Below are 23876 nucleotides of genomic sequence, written 5' to 3'. Positions count from 1 at the left end.
GATGTGCTAGAAAAGTGCAGCTGGTCAGGCAGCATCAAAGGAACAGGAGAATCGACATTTCGAGCATAAGCCCTTCTTCAGAAATGTCGATTCTCCTGCTCTTTTGATGCTGCCTGACCTGCTGCGCTTTTCCAGCAACACATTTTTAAGCTCTGATCTCCAGCATCTGCAGTCCTCAATTTCTCCCAATAGATGTGCTACTCTTTCCACAAATGCTGTGCTGTCTGCAGTTTTTAAAGGGTCTTTACATTGGACATCCAGAAGATTGGCCTGCTTCAGGCCATATGCTATGATACGATGACATAGTAAAGAGTCAAATTGCAATTTTCAGGAATGCATAGCTGTTAAGCGAGTGCCACCCATTAATTCTGGCATTTGGCACTCTTAAAGACACCAGTGTCTGTTCCTAAAATAGTCCAAAAAGTGTGTAGATTAAAAATTTTGGAGAGTCAAGGAGTAGGAGAGCTTGGTCTGATTACGCAAAAAGTCACTGTCCCACCCCTATCCCACTCTTGGTGGGCTAGCACGACTGCCTAATATTCTAGTGATCCAGAGTTAGCAAGATGCAGCAGGAAATCATCACAGTACCTGTATCGATAACCATGGATATGAAGCCCATCTCTGACTGGCTCAAGACTCCCAATAGCAGGAATGAGGAGGTAGCCAGTACACTTTGTCAGACAGTTACCTGCAAGTTAAAATCTATCCCATTAAAGTGTTCATAAGCTGTTATTGCAAACAGTTTCTACCCATGTATCTTCTCAACTAAGTCACAGCGACCACAAGTATTCATTTGTTTGAGATGCATTCATATCAAGCAGCAGCAGTTCATGCCCTTCATCATGAGTCAGTCCCATTCTGGTTGTTTTTACAGCTTGTCAGGGTGCCCACGTGCAAAGAAAAGTGGACAGAAATTAACACCGACCAAGGATGATAAAGAGGACCCTGAGCTCATGAAGTAAGTTTTGAACATATTGCTGGCTCTGCTCTCCTATGGCAGAAGCTAATTCAGTTATGTTTCATAACTTGCCCCAATAGAAGCTGAAAAACTGCTACAACTCTGAACTACCTACACATCCTGTAAATAGTTAGAGACCAGTTTGTTTTTCACTAATCACACCAGAGTTAGTTACAAGTCAGTCAATAATTCAACAGCAACAACCAGAACGTATGTTTCACTATTAACAGCATAATTTCCCAAGGCGCTTCACAAAACAAATTTGGGAAAAGAGAGTGACCTAGGAGCAGAGGTAGAGAAAGTAACCTGAAGATTTTGTTACTGACATAAATTTTTAAGATACAATTAAAAATGCAGACAAAACATAGTAATATTCAAATAAGACTTCGAGGAAATTCCAAAGGGCAAAGTAGTGGTGGCTCAAATCACTGCCACTGATAGGTGCAAAGTGAGCTCATAAACAGAGAGAGTGAGCTAATCTTATTGGAAGAAAGTAGAACAGATTGTGATCACAGAAATTAATAAGGATGCGGGGTTTTGAATCATTATATTTATTGAATGGTGGCCAGTGGCTAAAGAAAATGCTGTTGGCAATGTTTGTGGGAGTTGAGAGGAGTCGGAAATGAGAAATATTGTTAACAATATTCCTGAGTACATACAGAAAAGATCAACCTGATTTAAATGGATACACGTATTAATTATGTCATAGAAAGACTCCAAACTAAAGCTAACAGTTTATGTTAAAGTCACCACTATTTTAAATCTGGAATCTTTCTTTTTCCCAATTATAGTAAATCACTGGATCTTGGTAGACCATGGTTAGGGAACAAGATACAATTAGAGCATTATGAGGTGGATATCAGGCACAAAAGGACACATGGGACTGAGTGACACTGAATGTTCTTTTAATTTGACCATGGAATATGGATATCACTGACTAAGACACATTTATTGCTCATTCCTAATTCTTCGGTGGCAGTTAAGGGTCAATCACGTTGTCACGGATCTGGAGTCACATGTAGACTGTTTTGGGTAAGGATGCCAGATTTTCTTCCCTAAAGAACAGTAGTAAATAAGTTGGGATTTTCCAACAGTTGACAAGGCTTACATGGTTGCCATTTGGTTCACTTTGTATTCTAGATTTACTATTGAATTCAGATTTTACCACTTGCTGTAGTGGGATTCAAATCCATGTCCCCAGAACATTAGCTTGTGATTTTGGATTAATTATTCAAAGGCATTACATGATTAGATTAGATTACTTACAGTGTGGAAACAGGCCCTTCGGCCCTACAAGTCCATACCAACCCGCCGAAGCGCAACCCACCCATACCCCTACATTTACCCCTTACCTAACACTACGGGCAATTTAGCATGGCCAATTCACCTGACCTGCACATCTTTGGGAGGAAACCGGAGCACCCAGAGGAAACCCACACAGACACGGGGAGAATGTGCAAACTCCACACAGTCAGTCGCCTGAGGCGGGAATTGAATCCAGGTCTCTGGCGCTGTGAGGCAGCAGTGCTAACCACTGTGCCACCGTGCCGTACCACTTCACCACCCCTTCCCCATTGTAGTAAGATGAGTATAAGAAAATGCTCAAACTATTATAAGGCAGTTGTCAGACCATAGCTGGAATACTGTGAACAGTTTGGGGCCTGTAATCTTAGAAAAGATATACTGGATTTGGAGGCAATTTAAAGATATTCATCATGCTAATGCCAGGTATGGAAGTATTGTCTTATGAGGGGATGTTGCGTAGATTGTGCCTATATTTATTGGAATATCAAAGTATGAGAAGCCACTTTATTGAAACATACAGCATTCTCAGAGGATAAAAGCTTTGACAAAGGGTCACTTAGACTCGAAAGATTCTCAGAGGATTTGACAGGGTAGAAGTGGCAAAGTTGTTTCTGCTTGTGAGAAAGTCTAGGACCAGAGGATATAATCTCAGAATGAGGGGTCACACATGAAGAGGAATTTCTTCTGTCAGAGAGTTGTGAATCTATGGAAACCTTTATCTCAGAGGGATATTGAGATTGGGTCATTACTTATATTAAAAGTTGAGATGGGCAGATTTTTATTCAGTAAAGGAATTGAGTTTTGGAGAAAAGGCAGAAAAGTGGAGTTGAAGGTTATCAGGTCAGCCATGATCTAATTGATTAGCTGAATGGCCTACTTCTACTCCTACATTTTATGGTCTAAACATGGCACTGGTGGCCTAAATCTAGAAGTCCCATCTTGAACTCAGGCCCAATTACATTTGTGGGAGTGTGCCACAATGCACACCCAGTATTCACAAAGGAAGCTGCATCTCTTCCACCTGAGAAATATCAAAACAAAAACTCTGTTCTTTCAGCCTAGTAGAAGAAGTTCTGAACTTTCCAAAATTATTTGGAGAGGGAGCAATACTTTTTGGAACAATAAGGTATTCTCTAGATATGTTCCAGGGACATCTTCAGGATGCTTTTAGGAGAGTAAGTTGACCTTTGAAAAAGGAGAACATCAAGCAGCCTTTAAGATTGCTAAATGCTGATAAATGACCATGTGAAGTGGATAAACTCATTGGAACTGTCAAAGGAAGCTGTTAAGCATTCAAGATATTTAAATCTGCCATCATTTAAATGTTTAAAAAATGGTCAAAAAAAAGTCTGTTCTCTCTTGACATAAACCTTAGGCTGTCGTTATAGGATTAGTACTGTGTGATTGATTTTACAACCACTCATTATCCCAGTGTGGTTTGCCTTTAGTTCACAGTTTGAAGGACAGTTCCAAGTCCTTTAGAGTCTTTGAAGTGGGACTGTGAATACAAAAGCTTCCTTTTATAAGAGATTAAAGGAAACTAATTGTAGTGATTGGGTTTTTTTATCATCTCAAACTATTTTTAATTGAATTCAACAGTCAATTAATAACTTTATTTAGTCTCAGCGTAGGTTCTGAGATTTGCCAATCATGAGACTGAGTGAATTAGCCTGGACGGTGCTTAGGTCAATGATGGCAGAATGATTTGAGAAAAGGGTATGAAAAGCCATAGGATGGGTAGAGTGACATAGGTTGGCATAAAGGAATTGAGGGTTCATAGGATGCTGGGTGATATGAGGTGTAATAAATTGGCAAGGATGGAACATGGGGATGTGAGCGATCAGGGCTGGAAATTTTTTCTTGATTAATGCCTCTTTTTGTGCTGCAACCCCAAGTCAGGTCTTTCAACATTCCCATTTATGCACTCCGAGCTTTTTTACTCTTTCTGGGGCAGTGGGTAAAACTCCCATTTTCATGCTGATCTCCAGAACAAAAATCTGTACATCAAGGACAGTTTTTCCTCAGGTCTGGTTTGTAGAGCAGATAATTTGTTCCAAATCTGAGCTCCTGATCCAGGGGCCAAATTTCAGACCAAGGTTGATCATTGCAATTATCACTGAAGCCAAACTGAATTGACTTACAAAAATGAAATTCTGAGATTTTAAACCAGAATATTACAAAACTTAGTACCTTCAAGTATTTTTTTCCTTTGTGCACACTTTTTTTTAATCATTCTTTCATAGATTTTGAGCATTGCTAGGTTTTAAATCATCAGTTAATATCAGGGCATGATAGCCTGGCAGTTATCCTACTACGCTGCAACCCAGGGGTCATGAGCTCAAAGGTTCCTATAGTAAGTTGTGAAACTGAATGAATAAATCAGGTAATTTTTCACTTAAATGCAGCTTTAAAACTGTTGAAATAAGACTTAACTCATCTGTGCTGCATGTGACTCTGGTTCTACAATACGTGGTGTCTCTAAATGTTCTCAGGGCAACCAAGGATGAGCAGGATCAACATTCCAGAAGCAAATTTAAAATAATTAAGCAAAACATTAATTTCAAAGAAGGGTGAACTACTTACCGTAAAATGAACTGACTCATCAGGGTCATAGGCTTTCATTACAAGGTAGAAACAATAGTTGGTACAGATGAAAAATATGGTATTAGAGGATTGAACTGGTTTCTTGTCATTGTTAAATTGAAACTAGTGCAACAATGTTGACATGGCAGATCTGCTTCTGCTGCTGACATGTACAACATCCCTACTAAAAATAAACCAGTGTCATTTTATTTGCCAATATCAAATCTCAACATACTGAACACTCAAAAAAACTAATAATTTCAGTTGTTCCTGTTGCTTAGAACTGCACAAAATTAACAATTGCTTGCATGAACCTATTGTATGAAACACACACAGTACATGTAAAATGTGTCTAATTTTGCATAATGTGAAATGATACATTTTCTAAGCACAGTAATATTTGCCTCAAGCAGTAGAAAAGCTTTCTTGCAAAACTCCATTTGAGATTACTTTGGCATGAGAAAAAAATTGTGTTTCTCTTTATAATGTTTGATTCAATTTACAGAGTAAATGGTTTGAAATACAGGATCTGTTAGAAAAGGATGTTTGTTATTTGAAAAATTGTTATTTAAAACCAATCATGGGGAATAATAATTTTTAAAATTTCACAAGCTGCTGATGAGTCGTTAAAATCAAATAAATGCCTCAACGTTTATTAGTCCACTGATGAAAGGCGTAGTTTTTGTGTAAAAAACACTAGATGAAAATTGAGAAATGCTAATTTATCCAAGAGAAACAGCATTTCCAACAGCAATGCCCTAATGTCCATTTTAAATGATGATGGAAATTGGGGTCCTGTCCATTATCAGGTCAGTAGTTTTTCAGGTTGAAGGGTGTTGCTGTCCTAAATTATACCTTGGTATGTCAGTTCTATGCCCACAAAATATGTATAATGCAATCAAATTTCTCTGCTAACCCCCAGCACAAATTCTCCTCAGATTAATAATCACAGAACCTCCTTTTTCCTTTGTTTAACCGTTAAATCAAATCAATTCCACACTTCACTTTTTTGCAATATCTGCCCGCTATGCTTGTCAACAGCAGCTTACGTTTATGTACCGTGTATACTCAAGTAATAGTTGAATTTTTTGACTACTTTTTAAGGTTAAAATTATGGGGTCGACTATTACATGGATACTAGTTTTGAGGGGCTGAAATTCATGCCCATCAAAATTCACACCATATCATTAGCAGAAGCCAAGTTGATCTCTAAGCGAATAAAGGACAGAAAAAAAACGAATTATGGTAGTTCTGAAAACTCGGAGCAGAGCACAACAGCCAGTGGACTGAAAGACCGAGAGCAGAACGAAACAAGCAGCAGACTGGAAAGCTGGAGTTGGGTGTGACAGCCAGCATACTGACTCATTAATGTTCGCTTGTTATCTGTGAAGAACTGGGGTAGACCTTTACATGAGATATAGGGAAAATTCCAGTTATTTAGCCAAAAATAGGGGGTCGACCTTTACATGAGATCAACTATTACTTGAGTATATATGGTATACACCTTTTCTAATTTTCTATGGTTTGTGCCTGTAGAGTTGACATTAATGCAATAGGAGTAGCATTAATGTGACCTTCAGACCAACATTTCCCAAATTAATGAAAGTGGTTATTAACTGATTCAAGGCTCCATCCCTGAACTTACTCCTACACTCCTGATTGATGAATGTCATTATTAATATACCATTTAGAATTATACTGTTAGGGTAACTAAATTGCATCACTAAACATTTCTTTGAAAATTATATTCTAAAGCTTTATGGAATGTCTGTATAAAACTTCAAATGCAGTTGATGTATTACTTAGAATATTTTATTTATGTCATGTGAGTTTGCAAAGTAGTATTCAATTTTGACCTCATGCCATTCAAATATATTAACTCAAAAAACCATTCTGACAACCAATTACTAGTCACTGTGCTTATAATTACATTATGCACTATTTTAAAGCAACAAACATTTTTTTACAATATATTTGCAATCTTAATGTATGAGTTTATTTTGCAGAGTATAATTTTTTCAAAATTATACCTTTTCTACTTGTGAGTAGCGCTGTTTTGCCAGGCACAAGGCAGCATGTAAGAGTATTGCAATCAAATGTCGCTGAGCCTCAAACTGAACTATTACCAGAAACTTCTGGCTTTTGAGTTTTACTCTGTTGCCATTTTCAGGAATTCAAATGTCTCACCAGCATCTGGGTATTTCTTATTCACTTCTATTACTGCAACAGTGGCACCTCTAGGTTTCATCTGTGGTAAAATCATGAGACTTGCTATAATTTTTAATTCAATACATTGGAATGCTTTGTATAACGAAGCTGAAACCGGCAATAAAACAGCCACATTTGGGGTAAAATTAGTCTTGACAGAAAAGTATAATGACCGTTAGCAAATGAGGGACCTAAGGAGGATCCAAAATGAGCTGTCGGTTTGATTTTCTTTATTTGATGCTACTGCCCAAAACCAATTTCATCACTTTTAACTCAATTTACTTTTTTGAAATTTTTTCAATAAAGCAATCGTGTTAAACAATAGTTGTGTTTAATTTTAACTGGAAGCACAGCCTTTTTATTCATATATTTTTGCTAACAAAAAAAATATTATCCTGTGTTAATGAAATGTATTTAAGTAATAAACACAGCAGCTCTATAATATTTGACACAGTTATCTCAAGATAGATTACCATGTACTGGAAGAAAGGGACAAACATATGGATAAGCAATGTTTAACAGCCTCTTTCCCAGTTGCAACTCTCAGTGCATTTTATATCAAGTGACTGCTGTTTAATTAATCAATTATCTCTGTGCATGCTAAAGGAACAATTTACACCAGATGCTAAATATAACAAGTTTAGCTTTTCTAATCATCATTAACATGATGCTAGGTTTTCCACTCATTTCTGTTATAACTACTATATATTATAAAGCAAGCGTAGTCTTCAAGTCAAGTAGTGTTGGAAAGTGGTGCAAATGGACCTGGGCAGCTAATTTAATCCACATTTTAATGTCATCCATTCTGCCATTCTACTTTCTGTATAAATTTATATGTCCATTCTCAGGAAATTAAATGCTAATGTGAGTTTCTGAACCAGAGTAAATACAGACTTGGTTCTTAAGGAAATTCTCAGATTTTTCTGCCTCATGCAACAAAGTGATCACATATTTCCCAGAAGATATCCATATGTCCATGATAATTTTCAAATAAAACGTTCTTAATCCAATTGTTGGTGGACAGATATTTGTGAAGGGATGTGGGTCTTCTGCAGTATTGCTTTGGAACTTGGCATGCTAGGTTCCTTAATTTCCACCATCTCTTCATTCTCCAACATATGTAATAATAAAGTGAGTACTGTAGTCCCCATTGGTAAATCCATGCAGCAAACTTTCCAAACAAAAAACAAATGCCTGAAAGGAATGTTCTAAACAAAACTCAAAGCCTCAAAGGTAACGAACAAAGAATTTGACAAAACCACCGGCTGTAAATAAATTTAGAGTAAACAGAATGATGCAAGGCTATCTAGCCTGTCTAGTCATCCAGTCTCCACCTTTCTTTCATCCATGTTTCCCTCGGGTCGCTATATCTAAAGAACCAACATCTATAAATATATTAGCAATACCTAACTCTTTCCACCTCCTCTCCTAACCCCTGCACCATCTCTGTGTTGTTAGATTGTATATTCAACAAGATGACATACATCTTATTACAGCTAAACATTGACAGAGTCAAAGCCATTACCTTTGACTCCTCTCAACAAATATTTGCGCTGATTTTGACACATCTTCTATATTCCAAAACCTAAGGCTCTCCCTTCAGTGATTCCAAACTCTCACTGCATGATACTACCCAATGCCAACCTCTCCATCTCAGAACTCTGTTAATAAACCTGTTGATGAACACCAGAGGCAATGTTTCAGGTTTGTGTGCCAAAACTGCATGAAATTGCAGCATTTAAAATAAAGTTCAAGTTCTGCCAAAATCATCTTCAATGAACAAGTGTAATTGGCCAAGGTAATAGAATATAATTATTACCATTTTTTTCCATTTAAAAAATTCCCTGATTTATTAATAATTTATATTTAATATAGCTAGGTTTATGCTGTTTTATTTATATGATTCAAAAATTAAGCATGTTTGATTTGAGTGTTTCTTTCTCCACCTTTAAATACCTTAATTTATAAATCATTGAAGTTGACTCACAAAAACTATGCTGAGACAATTTGATAGTTTAATTTATGTACACTATTGATTTCTTAGTAAGTGAGATCATTTGTGATATGAAAAAAAGCTTTTAAGACGTGCTGACTAGTGCTTGTGCACCTAAGCCTATAAGCAAGATTTAAAAGATCTTCCCAAATCAGAACCTTCCAAACTGAATCTGGGGTAAGGGCAGTTTTGTGCATAAGGCCTGAGCCAGGTGAATTGGCATAATCCTTCATGGTATACTTGGAGCTTAGTTGTTTGGAGAATACTTTTAAATTTCCTCGATCTTCTGCACTGATTCTGTTGATTCCACCTGGATTGCAGTGCTATTGCTAAGGAAAGGAATAGGACTCTTTACTCCCAGGTACCTACCATGTATGTATGATGCCCTTGCAAAAGTCAGGTTTTTATGGCTAAATCTGTAGTCTAAAAGCGGAGGATAAACTTTTACATAACTAATGTTTTGGAGAGATTGAAATCCACTGTTCCATTACGCACAGAGCCGCTGGGGGAGAGACTATTATTGCCAATGTTGCAGCCAAAAGTTGCAATAAATAGCAGAGGCAAGGAGCTGAAAGTAGTTTTAGTGATGTGTACTATTCAATAATTCTACCGGGTGAAATTGAATTCCGTGGCAAACAGATTAAGAGTTTGAATGTTTTTCTGATAATTTGGGGTCAACCTATGCATAAGGTACATGAAAAATTAATAATCCTTTTGGCCAAATGTTAGGGGTTAGCATTTTCATGAGGTAAGCCATTCCTTGAGTACGGAGGGTATCTCAGAGCGGGGTCATCTTGTATACCACACTAGTATACATTGTCACCTTCAAAAAAGGGAAGAAAGTAAAATTACATTTACAACAATGTTTAGAAATTATAGGGCACTCATTTATTAATGTAGAAGAAACCAATTCACTATTTTACTAATTTCACAGTAAAAATGAACAGCCTCAGAATCAAGTCTCTTGAATACGAGTAAAAATTCCTAAATATCTAATAATAAAAGTAAAACTCTCAATTACTAGCCCTGGCAATTTATTATCAGTTCATGTGGCATCCATATTTTAAGGAAAAGGCTGAACTTTACCACATTATGAGCTATACCTGTATATATGCAGATGTATGGGGCGGCACGGTGGCTCAGTGGTTAGCACTGCTCTCTCACAGTGCCAGGGACCTGGATTCACTTCCCATCTTGGGTGTCTGTCTGTGCAGAGTTTGCACATTCTCCCTGTGTTTGCGTGGGTCTCCTCCAGGTGCTCCAGCTTCCTCCCACAATCCAAAGATATGCAGGTTAGGTGAATTGCCCATGCTAAATTGCCCATAGTGTTAGGTAAATTAGTCAGGGGTAAGTATAGGGGAATAGGTCAGGGTGTGTTGCTCTTCGGAGGGTCAGTGCAGACTTATTGGGCCGAAGAGCCAGTTTCCTTACTGTAAGAAATCTAATTTAGATGTAATGTGTAATACTTACATATCAATCATTAACTGTGTCTGTAATATTTTATTAAACACAACAACAGATATCGCAAACAGAAGTTTACATAATTGCTGTGGCTTTTTGTGCAAATACCTTGGCACCAACATATAATTCATACCAAAATTGGTGAAATTTTAAGCACAAATTGCACTCACTCAAGTTTCCATGATCTTTTGTAGTAGTTTTAAAGACAGTGCTCCAGAAGCTAGTCATGGCCACAAAGCTGGCCATACCCCCAGGTAAATTAAGAACCATGGAGAATTCCTATCAATTGCACTTGGTTGCAGATGTTCAATGAGCTACAAAATATACATTGAATCTTCTACCATAATAATTTTTGAAAGGTATTATTTTACTAGGAAATTGACCGCTGTACACCAAACTAGAAAACTAAAATGACAAACGTTAACTCCAAATTTCGAAGTACCAAGCGTCAATACACATAAAACACTATCTTTATTGTAAAGAAAACAGTGTTGAATTTGAGTCCTTTCACCTGATGTTAATGGGATAGCAATGGAGTGAAAAATGGGTTTGGTAACTTACCTCTTTGTTGTTAATGTGGATGGCACCATTTTAAGAATAGTCAGCCTCTGCACCCATCTGATTCATAAATGGGACTACCATTTTCTTTCAGCTCTGGTCAAAAGTGGTACAGTGAAATTTCAATAACTGTTATGGATGATAGTAAAGAAGAGGCATCTCAAAGGCAAATATATATTGTTGATGTGGGTACAATTACAACATTTAAAAGATATTTAGATAACTACATGAATAAGAAATTTATGGAGGAATATGAGCCAAGCGCAGGCAGGTAGGACTAGTTTAGTTTGAGATTATGATCAACATGGACTAGTTGGATCGAAGGGTCAGTTTCCGTGCTGTATGACTATGAAAGTCCACAAAAATAATCTTTGACACAACTGCACTGGGACAAACCACCCCTTTGACTGGGTCTCCCCACCATAAATTGCATTCTTTGCAGCAGCTCTGGTGTTTTTCCTGTGGATGCAGCAAACTGCGTCAGTAAATATGGTTGACATCTGAGCATTATAGGGGCCACTTTGACATTGCAATGGATGGCTGATCAGCATGCCAAAAAGCCAAAATCAGTCCTTGGCAGTCATTATCATCTGGATACTTCTGAATTCAATCGTAAATTGACAGGCAATACAGCTATCATTCTTGTCTGCTTGTTTAGTCCATCATCCCACCATGACAATTGAGTAGTGATCTTGCAGAGTCATGTCCAAAGCAACCGTTACTAAGCACTTTACAACACTATCTGTCAGAAATATTATGTACACATACAGACAGCTTATTACATATTTTTAAAAAGAGCTGGTTAGCCCAGTTGGCTGGATGACTGATTTGTGATGTCACAGTGTGGATTCAATTCTTGCACTTGGTGATATCATGAAGAATTCTCCTTCTCAACCTCTCCTCTCACCCCCAAGACATTGGTGACCCTCAGGTTAAACCAGTCATCTCTCTCTAATGAAAGAGTAACTTTATGGTTTGGTAGGACTATGGTGACTTTATCTATACTTATATTCTTAAAAAAAAATGTTTACGTGAGCAAACAAAAGTATTTTAGTACTTTCAGTCAGGATCATAAAAATATGGATTAAAAAGTCAAATCAACATTTTAATTGAGTTCACTGTAACTTGTAATGTATTATGTACGTGTAGCTATAAAGATTGTTATCAATTAGTTTATGTTAAAGTTGTAGAATGAAAGGAAATTCAATAAAAGTAGTGATGTTATTTTCCTATATAGCTCATCAGTATCTATAAGGTGAATAAGAAGTGAGAATCTGGTCATCATGATATGATGGAAGTTTTATGAGTAGCCAAATTCTATTCAATTCTAATTTCACCCGTCCTGAAATGGGCATTAAAATACTGGCCAAAACATCTAAAGAACAAAATTAAAATCAGGTGGATTTTATATGGTCATGTGTTCAGCTCTCTTTGATTATCCCCCAACAGTAAAGGTGTGTATTCCTTTATTCCCCAAAATAATGTGATGGTAAATTTCTATTTGCAAGACTCTAATTTTGTACCATTTAAAGTCAAACAGCTGAAATGCAGAACACACACTTAAAAACAGCTTGAAAGAAATTGCAAACTAATAAATATAATCCAGTTCAAAGGTAGAGATGGATAATTACATAAGTTTTTTGAAGTCTTTACATCTCCTGCACATACATCAAACACCAGACATCAGGTTTCAAAATGTCACACTTCGAGGATGCAAAGCCATGTTTTAAAATGAAGAACTAAACAATTATTGGCCCAAGGCTTGGTGTTTACATACAATTTGCTAACTTCTATTTATTGTCAGTCACAAACAGCTACATTAATTGTATTGAGTATACGTGAGCAGCTGTCTTAAGACACATACCTAGTTTGCAGTTAAACTTCACATCCGTAGTCCAAACCCCATTCGACCAATAAATAATACATGGTACATTCTGCACAAATGGACTGCATTACTTTCATGCTTACAATTTAATATTACTTTGCTTTTTCCTCCTAAACAAGTTTTCGCTGTTTTTCTGTGGCACCTTTGCTGGTGTTTTTAGGACAATTATTCAGTATAAGGTATTTCTTTTTCTTTAGATGCCCTGTTCCTGGTTGTGATGGGCTCGGGCATGTAAGTGGCAAGTATGCATCACACCGTAGTGCATCTGGCTGTCCTTTGGCTGCACGCAGACAAAAGGAAGGATTTCACAATGGGTCACCATTTGCTTGGAAACCTGTGAAAGGAGATGGGCCAGCTTGTCCAACCCCAGGGTGTGATGGCTCAGGGCATGCTAATGGCAGTTTTCTTACACATCGAAGGTATGTACCATTAGCCTGAAATTAAGCAATCCAAACAAAACTGCTAGAACGGTATTGAAATTTGTGTGATCAAAATATGCTCCTAATCTAAAATTCCTAAGATCTAATATTGCTGATGTTTCACAGTCTCATGCAAAATCTTTCTGTCATTTTGTCAAGAAAGGCAATCAGCAGTTTGAAATAAAACTATCTATGTCCCAAGGAACCTTTCAACAGTGAAAGGACTTACAGAAAAAATGTGACAAACATTAGGACCAAGATTTATTTTCCATCATTTGTTGGTTAATATCAGACTTCTCCATGGAATGCCAAACTTACAAAAGCTACTAATCTCCCATTGCTAATGCCACAATATTTAAGTTCTAATGATTGTACAACTTGGAGCAGTGTGCTGTTAGTAAACTAAAACATGGTGGAGGAGTCTGACAAACAGATGAGTGAATTAAACTTTAGAATAAGTCTATCTGAATACCAAGAGTAGCTTCTTCACTACAGTATTAATCCTATATTATTTAAAATATGCAATTGTTGATAATCTTAAGGAAAATTAAAAGCAAAAGGATTACTGTGGTTATATTAGTGAAAACTTACTGAATTCATATGACTGCCCGGTGGAAAAGTTAGCTCACGTAAATCAAATACATTACTTCTTGTGATAAAATTACAGAAAAAGGCACTGAATACATTATGCATTCCACAGCTGATGAGGAAAATATTTCTAGTCTCAGGTAATTTAAAAACCATTGCTTCTGCCTCAATTTCTTTTGTTTATAATCTTTTATATTTAAATAAGGTTGCTATTAGCTCTGCTCAATTAATTAATTTTTCACTGTCTACTTTCTACAACAGCAACTAATTTATTTACCTTTTTAAACATAGTGTCAAGGTGGTTCAGAAGAATGTTAGCAGTCAAACAGTAAGCCATTTAAAGAGATATTAGATCAAATTACCAAAATCTTGATCAGAGAGGTAGCTTTTGGAGAGCATCTTAAAAGAGGTAAATGAAGAAGAGAGGAATAAGGGGAGAATTCCAGACTTAAACCTTGACAACTGAAAGCATGTATGCCAATGGTACAGTGAATAAAATCAGGAAAATTGGAAAAGCACAATTAGCGTTAAGCCAATCAGGAGCTAGTGTGAGTCAGCAAGAAAAGTGTCAGTTATTGTATGTTCTAGCATGGGCAACAGGGTTTTGGGGATCTCAAGTTTACAAACTGGGGTGCAGCCAGCAGGCTTTGCATTTGAATGGTCAAAAATGGAGGTAACAAAGACAAGAATGAGTGTTTCATTAGTAGATGAGCTAAAACACAGGTTATAGTAGGGCAGGAGGAATAGGAAGTCTTAGTGATACAAACACCAAGGTTGTGAATACTCTGGTTCAGCTTCATACAGCTCTCAGTGGGAGGGATGGAGTCAATGGCTAGGGAACAAGCTTGTAGACAATGGACTGCACCTTCCCATTAATTAGTTGTGGAATTTTGTTTATCCAGTACTATTCACTGGCAGACTGACAATGTCCAAACAGTGGCGAAAGTGAGGACTGCAGATGCTGATGAAGGGCATTTGCCAGAAATGTCGATTCTCCTGCTCCTTGGATGCTACCTGACCTGCTGTGCTTTTCCAGCACCACATTCTCAAAGTCTAAACAGTGGAAGGTGTTGATGGGGTGGTGTAGTAGAGTTGGGTGCCATCAATGTGAACTGGGTGAATAATGTTGCTGGTGGATCCAAAGAAAGGGAATTCATTGAATGCTTACAGGATGGCTTTTTGGAACAGCTTGTCATGGAGCCCACAAGGGAGCAGGCTATTCTGGACTTAGTGCTATGTAATGAGCCAGACTTCATAAAACATCTTAAAGTAAAGAAACACTTCAGAGGCAGCGATCATAATATGGTACAGTTCAGTCTGCAGTTTGAAAGAAAGAAGGCAAAATCAGATGTAATGGTGTTACAATTAAATAAAAGTAATTACAGGGGCATGAGAGAGGAACTGACAAAAATTAACTGGAAACAGAGCCGAGCATGGAAGATAATAGAGCAACAATGGTAGGAGTTTCTGGGTGTAATTGAGGACACAGTACAGAGAAAAGAAAGATTATCTGGGGTGGGATTAGACAGCCATTACTGACAAAGGAACTCAAGAAATGTATCAAAGAAAAAGAGAGACCCTATGAAGTGGCCAAGAGCACTGGGAAATCAGAAGGTTGTGATGGCTACAAAAGCAAACAGAGGATAACAACGAGAGAAATAAGGGAGGAGAAGATCAAATATGAAGGTCGGCTGGCCAGTAATACTGGAAATGAGAGTAATAATTTTTCCAATATGTAAGATACAAACAAGAGGCAAAAGTAGGCATGGGCCACTCCAAATTGATGCAGGAAGGCTAGTGATGGCAGATAAGGAAATAGCTGAAGAACTTAATAAGTACTTTGTGTCAGTCTTCACACTGGAAGACATGAGTAATATCCCAACAATTAAGGGAAGTCGGGGGCAGAATTGATTATGGTAGCCATTACAAAAGAGAAAGTGCTGGAAATGCCACAAGGTCTAAAAATTGATAAATCTCCTGGCCCCGATGAGCTACATCCTAGAGTTCTGAGGGAGGTGGCTAAGGAAATAGCGGAGGCATTGGTTGTGATCCTTCAAAGGTCACTGGAGTCAGGGAAAGTCCCAGATGATTGGAAAATCACTGTTGTAACCGACTTATTCAAGAAAGGATCAAGACAAAGGATGGAAAATTATAGGCCGATTAGCCTAACCTCGGTTGTTGGTAAGATTTTAGAATCCATCGTTTAGGATGAGATTTCTAAGTTCTTGAAAATGCAGGATCAGATTAGAACAAGTCAGCATGGATTTAGTGAGGGAAGTTCGTTCCTGACAAACCTGTTAGGATTCTTTGAAAAGGTAACAAGTAGATTAGACCAGGGAAACATGTTTCCACTAATGGGTGAGTCCCGAACCAGAGGACACAGCTTAAAAGTAAAGGGTAGGCCATTTAGGACAGAGATGAGGAGAAACTTCTTCACCCAGAGAGTGGTGGACGTGTGGAATGCTCTGACCCAGAAGGCAGTGGAGGCCCAGTCACTGGATTCATTTAAGAAAGAGTTGGATAAAGCTCTCCAGGATAGTGGAATCAGGGTTATGGAGATAAGGCAGGAACAGGATCCTGATTGAGGATGATCAGCCATGATCATAATGAATGGTGGTGCAGGCTCGAAGGGCTGAGTGGCCTACTCCTGCATCTATTGTATATTGTCTAATGTTATCTATCTAGACTTCCAAAAGGCCTTTGATAAGGTGCCTCACGGGAGGCTGCTAAGTAAGGTGAGGGCCCATGGTGTTTGAGGTGAACTATTGGCATGAATTGAGGATTGGCTGTCTGACAGAAGGCAGAGAGTTGGGATAAAAGGTTCTTTTTCGGAATGGCAGCCAGTGACAAGCGGTGTCCTTCAGGGTTCAGTGTTGGGGCCACAGCTGTTCACTTTATATATTAACGATCTGAATGAAGGGACTAGGGGGCATTCTGGTGAAGTTTGCCAATGATACAAAGTTAGGTTGACAGGCAGATAGTACTGAGAAGGTGGGGAGGATGCAGAAAAGATTTAGGCAGTTTAGGAGAGTGGTACAGGAAATGGCTGATGAAATTCACCATGAGCAAATGCAAGGTCTTGCACTTTGGAAAAAAGAATACAGGCATGTACTATTTTCGAAACAGTGAGATAATTTATAAAGCCGAAGTATAAAAGGATCTGGGAGTGCTAATCCAAGATTCTCTAAAGGTTAGCTTGCAGGTTGAGTACGTGATTAAGAAAGCAAATGTAATGTTGTCATTTATCTCAAGAGGGTTGAAATATAAAAGCAGCGATGTGCTTCTGAGACTTTATAAAGCTCTAGTTAAGTCCCATTTAGAATACTGTGTCCAATTTTGGGCCCCACATCTCAGGAAGGATATAGTGGCACTAGAGATTCACATGGATGATCCCTGGAATGGTAGGCCTAACCTTTGATGAATGGCTGAAGATCCTGGGATTGTATTCATTAGAGTTTAGAAGGTTGAGGGAAAATCTAATAGAAACTGACAAGATAATGTATGGCTTATAAAGGGTGGATGCTGGGAATTTGTTTCCATTAGGCAGGGAGACTAGGACCTACGGGTAAAGCCTTAGAATTGTAGGGGGTCAACTTAAAAATGAGGAGACATTTCGTCAGCCAGAGAGTGGTGGATCTGTGGAATTCACTGTCACAGAGCGTAGTGGAGGCCGGGATGTTAAATGTCTTCAAGGCAGAGATTGATAAAATCTTGATCTCGCGAGGAATTAAGGGCTACGGGGAGAGTTCAGGTAAGTGGAGTTGAAATGCCCGTCAGCCATGATTAAATGGTGGAGTGGACTCGATGGGTTGAATGGCCTTACTTCCACTCCTATGTCTTATAGTCTAATGCACAAGTGGAAATTAACACAGCGCTCTCAATCTTTTGGACCTAGAGGCGGTCGGGCTGGAGACAGCAAACAAAACTTAATTAGATAGGATGGTAGCACTAGAAACCCGGCACCAACCTGATCTTGATCAAAGTAAGTCCTAGGCTGGAAGTCCCATGTACAACCTTCCTGCCCCACTATCAGTTAAGATGCATAAGTGGTCAATTAATGTCTTACCTGGGCTACAATTACTTCAGCTGCACACAAGACCGGAAAGAGTTGGCCTTTCCAACTGATTGGAAAAAGTGTGGACTGCAGATGCTTGAGATCAGAGTCAAGAGTGTGTTGCTCAAAAGGCACAGCAAGTCAGGCAGCATCTGAGGAGAATCGATGTTTCGGTCATAAGGCCTTCATGAGGAATCAGGAATCTCAAAGAAGGGCTCATGTCCAAAACCACTATTCTGCTCCTCGGATGCTGCAGACCTACTGTGCTTTTCCAGCAACACATTCTCTTCCCAACTCGTTAGCAATGTATGCAGTCTGTCTGAGACAGTAGGAAGTTCCTTGATCTGCACTAAGTCATGCACAGTCAAGGGACTGAACCACGGAAAGGTAGTGGTGTCCTAAGAGCCTTGTTGCTGGTGAGTCAAGAACATTGCCCTTAACCTCTTGCCCAGCATTTAGTTGCAGAGGTGATGAGAAAGGAGACAAATTTTTCTCAAGAGCAAACTCACCCAATTATTTCCTCTTTTCATCACCGCCAGGGAAGGGAAAATTCTACCACTTGACACCTTCATGCAAAATGTCAGTCAAATCAAAGAAATGAGATAGCAATATGGTTCACTATAATTCAGTATATGTGGATGGCCACCCTGTTCTCTATAACCACAACCAGAAACCCCAAAGATTGTGTTGCTTGCCCAAAGCCAAGTTTAAGAACATCTCAGTTCAGCTGGAAATGAGTTTAAAGTACAAAGACAAAGATCCAGTTATTGTGGTCCACTTAGGAATCAATGACCTAGATGAAGAGATTCCCTACAGTGTGGAAACAGGCCCTTTGTCCCAACTGACCCTCCGAAGAGTAACCTGCCCAGACCCATTTCCCTCTGACTAATGTACCTAGCATTATGGGCAATTTAGCATGGCCAATTCACCTGGCCTGCATATCTTTGGACTGTGTGAGGAAACCGGAGTACCTGGAGGAAATCCACACAAACACAGGGAGAATGTGCAAACTCCACACAGACAGTCACCCGAGACTGGAATCGAACCTGGGACCCTGGCACTGTGAGGCAGCAGTGCTAACCACTGAGCCACTGTGTCACTAGATAGAACTAGGATTGATTTGTTCTGCTACATTTTAAGGGATAGATTCAAAATTAGCAGAACATCAAAAATAATCATCTCTGGATTGTTGCTGAACCATAGCAGCAATAAGTCAGAGAACTAAGCATGAAAATTAAGGCTGTTGTGGGAAGAAAGTTAAAAATCACACAATGACACATTATCGTCCAACAGGTTTATTTGGAAGCACTAGCTTCCAATGTTCCACAACCACCTGATGAAGAAGCAGTGCTCCGAAAGTTAGTGCTTCCAAATAAACCTGTTGGACTATAACCTGGTGTTGTGTGATTTTTAACTTTGTCCACCCCAGTCCAGCACTGGCACCTCCAAGTCTTGGGAAGAAAGAGTTTTAAGTCAAGGGGCATTGGAACCAGTACTCAGAAGCAAGAGTTGTTCCGCTTACAAGAGTTCCATTTAAATTGAGCTTGGAACATTGTCCTTGTGAATGTATAAGTAGGGCTATGGCTGGGCTTTAAACTAACTTGAGGGGAGGGTTCAGGTGAAATGGAATTTAGAATTTCAATGAAAAAGTGGAGGCAACAGGACACTGTTGCAATGTAGGTAAAATCAAGTTGAGTGAGTCAGGTAAAGACAGAGAAATAACAGTAATAATATTTCAGTAACTAAAATCCATGCAGAAAATCATTTAAAAAATGAAATTAAAGACTTTATATCTCAATGCACAATATATCTGTAATGAGATGAACTAGTAGCGCAAAGAGATCAATGGTTTGCCTCTAATCACTATTACATGGATTGGTTTTGATTATATGCTGAGGGTAGATTCCCCATACCCCAGAGTAATTTGTCAAGGGAAAGCGCATCTGCCCGATTTGATATTTTTTTGGGCAACAATCCTTTAATTTTTGTATAAAGGGGAAGAAAGTAACTGATGTAAAAATTGGTCCCTTAGGAGCAGAGACCTTAAATAAAGTATTTTTGTCTTCTTGGGGAAAGAGTTAAGTTGCCTATCAGAAAGAGAAATGAACCTAAAAGAGCTGAAAAGAGTGGAGAAATTTAAAAAATTGATATAATCTGAGAAAATACTGGAAAAACTTAAGCAACTAATATCTGACAAATATGAATTGACTTAACAGCCTACTTTTTAGGATTCTAAATTAAATGGTTGCACTTGATTTTCTGGCTATGATTTTCCAAAATTCCCAAATTTCTGGAATCCCAGCAGTTTTCAAGTCAGCATATGTGACACTATTATCCAAGAAAGGAGGGGGTGAGAAAACAGAGCTACAAACATGTTAGGCTGACATCAGTCATCGGAAAAGTACTGAGACCTATTATTAAGGATGTTCTGCCAATGCATTTAGAAGATAATGATATGATCACAAAAAGTCGAAAGGAAAGGAAAACTGTGTTTGACAAAAGTACATGTTGTTTCAAGGGTGAACCTAGTTGTTCAGGAAATGAAGATCAGTGGCCGTAGTATACCTAAATTTACAAAAGCATTCAACAAAGTTATCCCCAAAAGGTAGTTGGCACGTTAAGCTTTCTGGAGTTGGGAGTAATACATTAGTCTAGATAGAGAATTGTTTGTGTATAAGAAGCAAAACATAGACATAAGTGAGGCATATATGGAGAGGAAGTCCTGTCTTGACATTGAGGACACTATTCATCATGTTGTGGCACTCCCACTATGCTAAAGGGTCCAACTCCCAAAAGATCAATTCAAAACTTGGCATCTGTAAGGAGCTGTGGGCCATCAATAGCACAAAATTATATTCAAACATAATCTGTAACCTCAAGGCCTGGCATATCTCCCACACTACCATTACCATCAAACTGGGAAATCAACTCTGATCCAATGAAGAGTGCAGGAGAACATGGCAGTTGTAGTACCCTCCAAACAGCAGATGCAGCATGCAGTAGACAGTGCTAAGCAATCCCACAACAAACAGCTCAGATCTAAGCTAATCTGTCTTGCACATCCAGTGGTGAATGATGTTGGATGAATTATACAAATAACTCAATGAAGGGGAAACCCAGCACATCAATGCAAATATTCATCCAGAACTTCCAAGCGGATGATCCATCTCAGATTCCTCATGTGGCCTCCAATATCACAGATGCCATTTTTTTCCAATTTGATTCACCCCAAATGAGTACATTTGGCATACATTCTTCAAAGTTTTGAAGAATGAAAAGTGATCTCATTGAAACATTCAAGATTCTCAAGTGGCTTGAAAAGGTAGACCCTGAGAGTTTGTTTCCACTGATTGGGAATCTAGAATAAGGGATCACACTCTTAGAAAAAGGAGTCAATCACTTAGGGCCGAGGTGAGGAGAAATGTACTCACCCAACGGGTTATGAATCTTTAGAAATTTCTCCGTTATAAAGTTGTAGATGTTCCATCGTTGAATATCTTAAAGGCTGAGGTAAACAGATTTTTGCTGTCTCAAGGAATCAACAGGATGACAAAATGAAGTTGAATCCTTCAATCAACTATGACTATACTGAATGGCAGAGCAGGCTATCTGGGCTATTTGACGTGCACCCAGTGTGAGAAGCCATTGGAGATGATGGATAGGTGAAAGTAGAACCAGGCAAGTGCAGTCCCACCAAAATGGATGACACAGGAGAGGCTTTGGAGTGGATAATTCATCTAACTCTGTTACAGTCAGACAAGTTGAAAAATTAAAGGACAGTGGGCGGCACGGTGGCACAGTGGTTAGCACTGCTGCCTCACAGCGCCAGAGACCCAGGTTCAATTCCCGACTCAGGCGACTGACTGTGTGAAGTTTGCACATTCTCCCCGTGTCTGTGTGGGTTTCCTCCGGGTGCTCCGGTTTCCTCCCACAGCCCAAAGATGTGCGGGTCAGGTGAATTGGCCATGCTAAATTGCCCGTAGTGTTAGGTAAAGGGGTAAATGTAGGGGAATGGGTGGATTGCGCTTCGGCAGATCGGTGTGGACTTGTTGGGCCGAAGAGCCTGTTTCCACACTGTGGGTAATCTAATCTAAAAAAAATTTATAGATAAGTGATTTGTGCCACTGGCATACAGAATGCTGTTTGCAGCTTTAGAAAGAACTATTTTAGTACTGTGACAGGTGGAAATCTGTAATCTGGGAAATGTCACACATTTGGGAGATATCAGCACTTTCAAGGAGCAATTGTTTTCAAGAATAGAAAGGTTAAAATGGTGTTTTTAAGCAGAGTAAAATGGAATATAGTTGAGATTTGTGTAGCTTTGAAAAAAGCAGTTGCATATGTACTTGTTACTAGTAAATTATACAAAACTCTGAGTAGTCAGAAGCCAGTATCAAATTGGCTATCAGCAGGTTAATCTGTTTGGCCTGCATCAAGTTACTGCAGACAGAGGGTAGCCTATAAACATTAAGCATTCATAAGTAGACTTCACTGACCAGTATTTCTAACCTCTTCTCTAAAGCAGTGATGTGTTTTACAAGAGACGTCTGTTTATTATGCTTCATTATCATACTTTAATTCTGATTTTTGATACATGTGCATGATTAAATGTGTGTACAAAATTATTAATCTATTTTCAAACTTACCTTCATGACTCCCTCACTAGTTTAACTTATTTTTCCTTTATTTTAAGTCTTTCTGGATGTCCAAGGGCTACTTTGGCCATGAAGAAAGCAAAATTCTCAGGGGAGGATCTACTGACTACCAAATTTAGAGCTAGTGACGGTAAGAATTAAAAGAAAACTAAAAGATCAATGCAATTTTCCATTGAGTTGTTAAAATGTGGAAATACAGTTTGTAGGATTACTGATTGGTAGCTTTTAGAGAAAACAGATAAAATCACATCATTGGTCACCCTAGAATTTGCAACAATTACAGTATTAAACAAAATATTTAATTTAATAGATTGCTGTAAAAGCGTGGCCTTCCTTTTTTAATTTGTTCATAGGACGTGGGCATTGCAAGGTAACCTAGCATTTTTGGTCCATCCCTAAATGCCTTTGATTTTGACCCAATGACAACAAAAACTGGTGTAATAATCAGGAGGGAAACTTGCAACTGGTGCTGTCCCCATGTATATGCTGCCCTTATTCTGCTAAGTGGTAGAGGTCATTTGAAATATGGTGTCTAAGGAGCTTTGGTGAATTATAGCAATGCGTGTTGTAGGTGGTACACACTGCTGTCACTGTGTGTCAGTGGTGGAAGGAGTAAATGTTGAAGTTGCAGTTCGATCAGGTCACATGGTGTCAGGTTTCTTGAGTGTTGTAGGAGTTGCTGTCTTCCAGGCAAGTGAGAGTATTCAAGCAAACTCTTGTTTTGTGTACTGCAGATATTGGCAGACTTTGATGATGCAGGAGATGAGTTACATGATATAGGATTCCCAGCTTCTGATCTGCTCTTGTAGACATAATATTTATTCAGCCTTCCAAGTACTGATTCTGGTCAATGGTAACCCCTAGGATCTTGATAGTAGGGAATTCAAAGATGGTATTGCTATTGAATTTTAAGGGGTAATGATTGGATTCTGTCTTATTTAAACTGGCCAGATACTTCAGCATCTGAGGAGCCACAAAGGCTAGTGAACATAATGTAATCATCAGTGAACATTCCCACGTCTAACCTTATGATGGTAATGATGAAGCAGTTGAACATAGTAGGGTCGAGGACAAAACCCTTAAGAAACTATACGGTCATGTATGGTCTGGGATGATTGACCTTTAACAATTGCCTTTATGTCACCTATCTCCCTTTATGTCACCTATCGCTTCAAACTAGAGATTTTTCCCCCTGATTCCCATTTACTT

General features: G+C 38.6%; 1 protein-coding gene across 1 annotated transcript in view; it reads left to right on the top strand.

Moving 5' to 3' along the window:
- myt1b (myelin transcription factor 1b) overlaps positions 1-23876 on the top strand; it is a 66540-nt gene that overhangs the window by 25204 nt on the left and 17460 nt on the right. Inside the window, exons 16-18 of the mRNA XM_060835917.1 lie at positions 875-958; positions 13149-13370; positions 22706-22797. Of these exons, the coding sequence (XP_060691900.1) occupies positions 875-958; positions 13149-13370; positions 22706-22797 (398 nt within the window). The remainder of the gene's footprint in view (positions 1-874; positions 959-13148; positions 13371-22705; positions 22798-23876) is intronic.

This window comes from Hemiscyllium ocellatum, chromosome 15 (assembly GCF_020745735.1).
Source record: "Hemiscyllium ocellatum isolate sHemOce1 chromosome 15, sHemOce1.pat.X.cur, whole genome shotgun sequence".
NCBI lineage: Eukaryota > Metazoa > Chordata > Chondrichthyes > Orectolobiformes > Hemiscylliidae > Hemiscyllium > Hemiscyllium ocellatum.
The sequence above is the reverse complement of the archived record's forward strand: the minus strand, read 5'-3'. Positions and strand labels throughout refer to the sequence as shown.